At 58.8% G+C, this 8234-nt stretch overlaps 1 protein-coding gene across 4 annotated transcripts; it reads right to left on the bottom strand.

The window, feature by feature from the left end:
• Positions 1-54: 54 nt before the first annotated feature.
• On the bottom strand, positions 55-4773 carry CCNB3 (cyclin B3). 4 transcript variants are annotated; one of them, XM_040614766.1, is made up of 12 exons: positions 4696-4773; positions 4034-4149; positions 3867-3950; positions 3554-3672; positions 2982-3063; positions 2540-2638; positions 2290-2382; positions 1856-1993; positions 1249-1404; positions 767-916; positions 444-574; positions 55-284 (listed from the first exon to the last, which is right to left on the bottom strand). In XM_040614766.1, the coding sequence occupies exons 2-12, from the start codon at positions 4121-4123 to the stop codon at positions 212-214; spliced, it is 1215 nt and encodes a 404-aa protein (XP_040470700.1). In that variant the 5' UTR covers positions 4124-4149; positions 4696-4773; the 3' UTR covers positions 55-211. The 4 variants fall into 4 exon arrangements, with proteins under 4 accessions (XP_040470700.1, XP_040470701.1, XP_040470702.1 ...); XM_040614767.1 differs by having other exon boundaries at positions 4034-4184; positions 4696-4722; XM_040614768.1 differs by lacking the exon at positions 4696-4773 and adding an exon at positions 4620-4680.
• Positions 4774-8234: the final 3461 nt, after the last annotated feature.

Raw genomic sequence — 8234 nt, 5'->3', positions numbered from 1 at the left:
GACTCAGGCAGGGGTTCAGCTTAGTCTCCTGTCCTAGCAGCCACCACCAGCACATTAGACAAACAGCATTTTATTGACAGCTAAACATAACTTTTTTCTCCCCCCTCCCTCCCCCCTACTCCTCTTCAGTTAAAACTGCTATCATTTATGTACATAGTGCTCCCCTGCCAGAGAGCACATTGCTATTTACAGGCCATTTACAGAGACAGGGCTAGCAGCTCTTCAGTACCTCCTCCAGCTTGAGCATGTCCATGGGGGTGACTTTGGCAACCTCAAAGAAGACCCTGGAAGGAATTGCATTGGCATGGAGCTCAGCCACAGCCCTCACACCCATGCACCAGGGCCCCCCCTCCCTTGGTTCTCTGCAGCACCCAAGGGTGTGTGCTGGTGGTGTGACCCTCAGCAGAGGGGGCAGGCACAAGGCAGAACCCCATGAAATTCACCTGTGTGAGTACTTTGTGCGCACAGCTTTCAGATTGTCTTGGGGCTGGTACGTGAGCAGGAAATTCAGCCTCTTCACCAGGGGATGCAGATCCTGGGACCGGTACCCACTGTAGTACTCCAGCGTGGGAGTCTGCAATGGGACAGTAGGGCTGAACTGGGTTGTCTCAGTGGCAGTAGTCATCATCTTTCCTCTCCAGCCCCCCAAATCTGAGCATAGCTCCAAGACCACCATCCCTGCACACCAGCCCCATCCACCCCCACACCCCCGTGGTGCCTCCCAGGGTGCTGCAGCAGGGACACAACAAGTTGGGCAGGTGCTTACCCAGCCACCAAGGTTCTTCATGGTGAGCGCCAGCAGCAGGCAGCTGGCAGCCAGCTTTGAGGGGCTCTCCTGGGCATAGTCATACTCCTGGAGGGTCATCTCGCAGAGGAAGCGGGCCAGCGTCAGAGTCTCCATGGTGGCATGGGCACACTACAGCGGGACAGGCAGGGAAAAGCTCAGCCTTTTGTACAATGCTGCTCCACTCCCACCCCCACAACCTCCTTGGGATCTAGAGTGCTGCCCCTGGAGCACAGGATGCAGATCCCACACCCCCAGCCTGCCACAGACCACACAGAGCAGCATCCCCACCCCTCAACTCTGTTTGGGGGGGGGTGGGGGGGTGGGGGGGTGGCTGGCCAAACTCCGCTTGGCTGCCAGCTGGGAGCCCAGGGCCCCAGGGGTGTGCTCCACCAGCCCAGGGAGCCAACGTAAGGGGTGCCTGGAGGCACCTCAACACCAGCCTGCCCTCCTGCTGCACCCACCTTGGCAAAGCGTCGCAGGAACCGGTATGGGATGGGGATGTTTATGTCAAACTTGAGGGTGCTGAGGATGCTCATCTCCATAGCAATGAGCTCTTCCCGATTGTAGGCATCATCGCAGATGTAGAGGAAGTCATCCACACATGGTGGGCACCGCTCCTGCTGGGGCACAACTGCTCAGCACCCTGATGGGGGCTCATCCTGGCAACACTCAGGAAATCCTACCAGTCTGCAGACCCTGTAAGGGCTTGTGCCCTGCCAGATCCTGCAAGGACTGTTAAAACATCTAGTGGAGCTTTGTGTTGTCACGTTGTCTGCCCCAGCCCTGGGCTCTTAACTCTAAGCCTTGCTTGCATGAGGTGAACTCGGATAGTCTGGTGGTCTCTGCAGAGCAGAGAGGAACCAGGTCTCCTGTGACCACCAGCATCCAGCCTATCAGGACTGCATTCACAGCCTTTGGGATAGGAAGGGTTAACCCGAGGACAGATATGGCACCTCAGCCAGCTCTTGGGGCAGTGGCCAGGCACCTGGCCTTCTTCAGTAACCCACGGGAACAAGATGGCACAGCCCTCTCTGCCCCATCACGCCAAGACAGTGCACAAGGAGTCACCTCAAATTTGGAGGCAATGAGGATGGCGGTGGAGCCAATGAGCTGCAGCTTGTCCCTCATGCTCACCACCTCCACCAGGTAGTGGTCCACCAGCTTCACAGCCAGGTATAGCGTCTCATGGTTCAGCTCAAAGTTCTCCTGCAAGGACACGGGGGGGGGGGGGGGGGGGGGGGGGGGGGGGGAGCAGAAAGGGGTGTCAGACAGAAGCCAGGCCCTCCTCCCCCCACCCCAGGTTCTCTCAGAGGGGCCAGAAGTGCCCCCAGGGCCATGCTCAGATGGAAGGGATGTGGGCTTGTCCTCAGCCTGGGAAGGGGAAGGATCAGGTCTACACTGGAGACACTTGCAGGAGCCTCTGCAGTATGCTTACTGAGGTCCCACATGCAGGGTGGGGGCTGCTCTGCAGAAGGCCATGCCCCCTCCCCATGCCCATATACCTGCACCTCCACCATCCAGTCCACCAGGATGGCACGCATGTCCCTGCTGATGTCTGGCTGCTTCTCCATGTAGTCGGGGAGCATGAATTTCTCCTGCCAAGGCACCAGCTGTCAGGGACTTACCAGACATCACTGTCCTCAAATGAGGCCCCTCCCACCACATGCAGGTCCCCACCAGGTGCTCAGAGCCTCTGGGCAGTGGGTAGCCCTGCCTGCACAGTCACACATTCCCTGGCCAGACATCACCCACCTCTCTTCCCCGCATGTATTCAAAGATATCCTTGGCATACTCTGCATTGGCATAGGGGTCACCCAGCTGCTCCTTGTCTATGTCCTCCACTGCTGGTACCTGGTGGGATGGAGGCAGTGGTAAGGGGGAGGCCCTGAGCTCTGTGAGTGCTGGTCACCCCTTCAGAGCAAGGCTGCTGCACCTCAACTCCCTATCTGCCCCCATCACCCTGTAGCCCCCACCCCACTCTTTCCCACAGGAGATCTTTTGAAGGAAGAAGATAGGGTGGTTTACACCACTCCCCAGCTTCCCATTACACTGGCCCAAGTATCTCCAAGGACCAAAGAACTGCCTGGTGCCCTGGTATCACCAGCAGCAGCCATAGACCAGCATCATCAGGATGAGACAGGGAGGCCAGACTACAGCCCAGGTTCCCCACCCTCTCCTCAGAGGGCTTTGGTACCTGCACAGGCGCTGTCTCTGCTGGCACATGGTCCGTCTTGGGCTCTGTGGGGGCCTCTCTTGGGGGAGTTTTCTTCAGTGACCTGGACAGGACAAGAGCATAAATCATTGCTGGCAGGAAGCCACATCTCCTGGCTGAAAGGGGTTCTTCAGAGCCCTTGCTGCTTCAGAAAGGGACTAAACCACCCCTAAAATATCCCAATAGAGACCCTTAGAATCATTTAGTCCAACCCTTAACCCAGCATTGCCGTGCCCACCATTAAACCATGTCCCCGAGTGTCACATCTACGTCTTTTAAATCCTGCCAGGGATGGTGACTCCACCATTTCCCTGAGCAGCCTGTTCCAGTGCTTGACAACCCTTTTGATGAAGAAGCTTTTCCCAATACCCAATTAAGCTTCCCTGATGCATCTGGAGGCCATTTTATCTACTGTCTACCCTCCCCACCTGGCTCATGGTCTCCATCACCCAAAGGAAGCCTCTACCACTGCTCGTTCTTCCCCATGGGACAGGTTTGCAGGTGCTGGCCCTGAAGTATCCTCTCTGCCCCAGTATCTGTCCCCATACACTCACTTTTTCAGGTTGATCTCATTGTTCTTGGCCACCCCCAGGGCAGCATGGGCCCTCTGTGCCTTGTGCGGTGCCACTTTCACAGCCTCCTTCTTCCCTGCCACCCCATGGTTCTTGTGAGCCTGTTGGGGACAGAACAGGGGTACACAAATAGGTACACAGAGGGAAGCAAGGTATACCCCACAGGGAGACGTTTTTTCCAGTGGACAGGGCATGGGACACCCCCTGCTCTGCGTGCTGGAGGGGACACCTAGCCCCATTCCCATGGTGGGCTCGCAGGGAGCACCCAAACCCCCACCCCACCAGAAGCACTCACATTGGTGATGTCCCCAAATGCCGACCTCTTCTTGGGCCCGCCCTGGGGTGATGATGGAGACCTCTTGGCTTGACAGTTCTCCTCCTGCAATAAAGGTTGTTAGAAGATGGGGGCACAGCTCCCCCACAGGAACCTCAACCACACCCCTTGCCTGGCTTGGGACTCACCTTCTCAGGGTTGGCATTCTCTGCAGCAGAGCCCACCTTGCCTGTGCAGAGCTGCCTGGTGGTCAGCATCTTGGCATTGCGTGACGACATCCTCTCCCTCGGCCTCTGTCAGCAAACTGGGAGCAGAGCAGGGCTTGATGCAGGCAGCTACCTGCCCCCAGGGACAGCCTCAAGGGCTGGGGGAGGACGGGGCAGCTGTCCCTCCTAGGACGGGGAGTGCAGCAGGGACAGACCCCCAGCCCCCCCCTGAGGCAGCCCCGGGGAGGGTGCAAGGAAGGGCCGCCGCGCTGCTCCTCCGGGAGGGGGGAACACGGAGCCCCACCACCCTCACCAGAAGCACCCTGCTGAGAGGCTGAGGGGGCAGCTCCCTGCCCCCTGGAGAAGGATGTAAGGGCTCCCGCTCCCTTACGCTCCCAACACCGGGGGGAAACTAGGCCGAGGGACACCTCTGCACCCCAGAGGAGCAGGGGCTCCCAGCACAGGGGTCTCCACACCACCCCCCGCCAGGACCCCCTGAAACGAGCCGAGGCGGGGGGGAAGGGGTACGCGAACGACAACAAGCCTATAGGGGGCAACGGCACGATACCGAGCTCGGGCAGGTGGTAGAGGGTGATATGATCCCTCCCGGGAGAGACCCCAGCCCCCCACAGCGCTGCACTCACCTGCACTGCCACCCGCAGCCGGCTCCGGCTCTTTTGAAAGTAGCAGGACGGCAGCGGCAGGCCAGCACTGGCCGAGCGCTGCCCAATCAGAGAACGAGGCGGTGCCGAATACGGCCAATCGGCGAGAGGGTAAGATACGGTTGCTAAGGTGAGGGCGGCAAGATTTAAAATTCGGCCCCGGCCACCAATAGAAGGGCGGGCTTGCGAAGGGGGCGGGGCGGGGCGGGCGGCCGGCCGGCGCGGGCGGTGATTGGTGCGGCAGGTTGCCGTTTAAATCTGTCTCGTGGGGTGCGTGCGGGACGGGTGTCGTGGCGGCCGGTGTGGCGGGTGGGGACGGGCGCTGGTGCGGGGTGGCAGCTCCCACGCCACCCCTGCCGTGCCCTGGTGGGGCCGGGTGCGCTCGGGGGCCAGCCCAGGCTCTCCCGCCCGACTGGGTAGGGACGGAGCGGCCTCCGCAGGGGCCTCCACGCCGTTCTGCTGCCTGCGGCCTGAAGCCGGCGCCGGGGTCACCCCCTTTTCCCCCGGGGCACCGGGGCTGCCCTCTCACTGGGGCTGGGGGTCGTGGTTCGAGGGGCACGGTGTGCCCTGGCCTAGCCGTGCTGCTCTTGTGACCCAGTGTCACAAGCGGGCGATTTAGATCATTTAAAGAATGCTGCCTGAGGTATCAGCAAAAGTGGTTTTAATGTGATGTTGTAAAAGTGCGATTTAACAAAGTTCAGTGTTTGCTCTGTTAGCGTACTGTGCGGTCATTTTAACCGTGATTCAGCGTCCAAGTTACCAAGACAAAAAGTTACCAAGGCACGAACCGGAGTTAATGTAATATACTATGACTTCCTGCATGGTACCAGCTGCTAACCAAAGATCTGCTGCTGGGGAAAGGTCTCTGCCCCGAGGAGCAGCCTTGAGGGCATCCCAGCTCCGGGGGAAGATCGCTGCCCCGCAGCCAGCCTGCTTAGCGCAAGGGGCTCAAAGAAGGCTCACTCAGGCCGTCATGGGATAAAGTGGTTGGCTGGTAGTCAAACTGCATGCAACAGGAAAGGTGAGTGTGAGACTCCTTGTACCCACGACTGTCTTTGTTCCTTGATAAATTAATCTTGGAAAAGCCACACACTTTTCATGTGTTAATCACATGATCCATGTTCTGGGCTCATGTGCGTTGATGCTTGCTCTGTCACTGGGTTTTCAGAGAACAGACTGGATCTAGAGAAGTTCTTGGCTCGGGTGCAGCTTCAGCCTTTACCTCTTTTAGAGCCTGAACCAAACAACCGCAAGTTTCGTTACGGGGTCAAGTGCATCTGGCACACCTGGCCAGCCAGGAATGGCACCAGCAGCCACCACTTGATCCCTGTTGGTTGAACTCCGAGGGCTACAACCTTCTGCTGCAGACACAGCCTCCAATGGGGCATGAGTGGGTGTTGTTTAATATGTTGGCCAGGGAGAAAGCCCCTTGCCCCAAAAAACCCTTGCAGCATGGCTGAGGAAACGGATTCATCCCTCTTGCCTCCTTCCCTGCCCTCTGCCCCTGCCTGCTGGGCTTGGGGGACCCAGGAGGGTCCATCTTGGGCACTTCCAGCAGCTCAGTTGCTCTCAGATGGTTTGTCTGCTTCTCATCCCGTCAAGGTCCAAAAAAGGGGGGTTGACCTCCCCAGTAAGGAGCCCCCAGCCAGTCACCCCCTCCCTCCCCAGCGTCCTGTTTTCTGAAAGGAGGATGGAGGCGTTGGGTAACATCCGTTTACAGCTGTCCAGACCTGGGGGAGCAGGAGTGGCAGCAGCTGCCAGGAGGGCAGAGGTAAGCCCTGCCTGCAACTCCGTGGTGGGAGGCATCCACCCCATGCCCATTGCCTGAGCTCAACAGGGGGACACTGAGCTGGGCCAGTGGCAGCAAAAGGTGGCTCCGAGGGCAGGAGCTGGCCTGCTTGTGCGGGGTGGTTGTCACTGGGCAGCCCCTGACCCACCTCCACACTGGCTGAGCTGCTCCTCTGGTCCCAAAGGCTTTGGGAAATGCTCTGAGCTGATCCCCATTCCCTCAGGGATTGGGATGTGGCTGGCACATGTGCCACCCCTCATGCAGAGGTCCCTTCTCCTCTCCAGTTCTTGGGGGCTTTTAGCACTGCACCAATCTTTAGGCTCAAAGGAAACCCCCCAGTCGAAGTAAGCTCAGCAGGGCTCAGCGCTGCAGCAAAGGAGAGCTTCCCTCAGCTGGCAGTTTCCCAGCAAAACCTTTCAGATTCCTAAGTTTAACCCAATAAAATCCTTTTAGATAACCCCTCACGCATGTGCTGCTGTTGCCAGTGGGTGAACCCCTTGCTAGGGAAACATCCCAGTGCCAGCATCTGAGGGGACTTAAATCTGCTGCCCAGGGACCATGTGGGCAGGATCAGTCCTTTCTCCTTGCTGACGGACAGGGTGGCTCAGGCTGCGTACAGGCAGCTCTGCCATGGCTCGAGCAGAAAGACCTGGGGACATCAACAGCGACGCGCAGTGGAATGGCTTTAGGGTGTGGCATGGCTGAGGGGTGCTTGCAGGGGTGGGAGTTTAAACTTGGGTCCCACAGATCTTGTGTACCTTCAATCCCCAAAATGCGTCGGGGCTGCTGTGGCTTCAGCCCATCTTGTTTCCTCTTTGGCCACTTGTCCTCCTCAGTTCAAACTCCCCTTGTGCCACCACTGCTGGCCCCAACTTGGGGGCTTCCCCAGGTTTGCTTACCGTCAGTCTGGGATCCTTGTGGGATCCAGGTGCCTGCCTCTCCTTATGCATGTTGGAGCAGTGCGTACTCCAGCCAAAAATATGAGTCAGGTGCACTCTTGCGAGGCAGAGCTGGGACGCATCCCATTGCCGATGGAAACACGGTGCATCAGCCTGTGGGATAAGATCCTCAGCCAAAAAATCCCATCCAAGTCTGCCTGCAGCTCTGTGGGGGCTTGGGCAAACTGCCCACTTTGGGATGGGTTTGCGTCTGCCCCTCCTGCCCAGGCTTGGCAGGGGGAAGCTGGCTTTTCCAGTCTCGATGGCACTGCTGTGCTGGTGCTCCTCGGGAGGCTCTTGGGAAGCATGGCCCTGCTGCAGGGCCTGCAGCTCGCACCATGCATGCTGAAATCCCACCCAGTCACCGCGGGGGGGGGGGGGGGCTGGAGGAAAGATGGGGGAGCAAGAAGCGGAGCCTGCAAGGTGAACACCGTGGGTCTGCAGCAGGGGCTGTGCCAGCTGCCCAAGCATGAAGGCAAGTCTGTGGTCTCAGTCCTGCCCATCGTCTAAGGATGCTCAGGGACAGTTTGAGGAGAGAGCCCCCCAAAATCTCCTTGGGCTCTAGCATCCGTCAGCAGACCCCTAACTCAGGGAGGATGGCAGCCACCTCATTGGAGCAGGAGCACAAGGCTGCTGCGTTGCCACAGCACTTGGCTCTGCACCATGAGAGCATTCACTGCAGAGCACAGCACGGCTTTATCTGGCCCCCAGCAGACCACCAACACCAGCTGGGTTAAGTGGTGCGCTGATGTCCCCCACAGCCTTCTCTTGCTGCAGCCAGCCCAGGCACGTCA

Source organism: Falco naumanni, chromosome 14 (genome assembly GCF_017639655.2).
Source record: "Falco naumanni isolate bFalNau1 chromosome 14, bFalNau1.pat, whole genome shotgun sequence".
NCBI lineage: Eukaryota > Metazoa > Chordata > Aves > Falconiformes > Falconidae > Falco > Falco naumanni.
This window is presented reverse-complemented; position numbering and strand designations above follow the sequence as displayed.

What these genes read in the sequence shown, in the direction of transcription:
- CCNB3 (XM_040614766.1), bottom strand. Translation starts at nt 4,123, where the DNA reads ATGTCGTCACGCAATGCCAAGATGCTGACCACCAGGCAGCTCTGCACA. An exon ending in AATACATGCGGGGAAGAGAG is followed by an intron (nt 2,383 to 2,539) that starts GTGGGTGATGTC and finishes GTGCCTTGGCAG; the next exon opens with GAGAAATTCATGCTCCCCGA. An exon ending in TCATTGCCTCCAAATTTGAG is followed by an intron (nt 1,405 to 1,855) that starts GTGACTCCTTGT and finishes GTGCCCCAGCAG; the next exon opens with GAGCGGTGCCCACCATGTGT.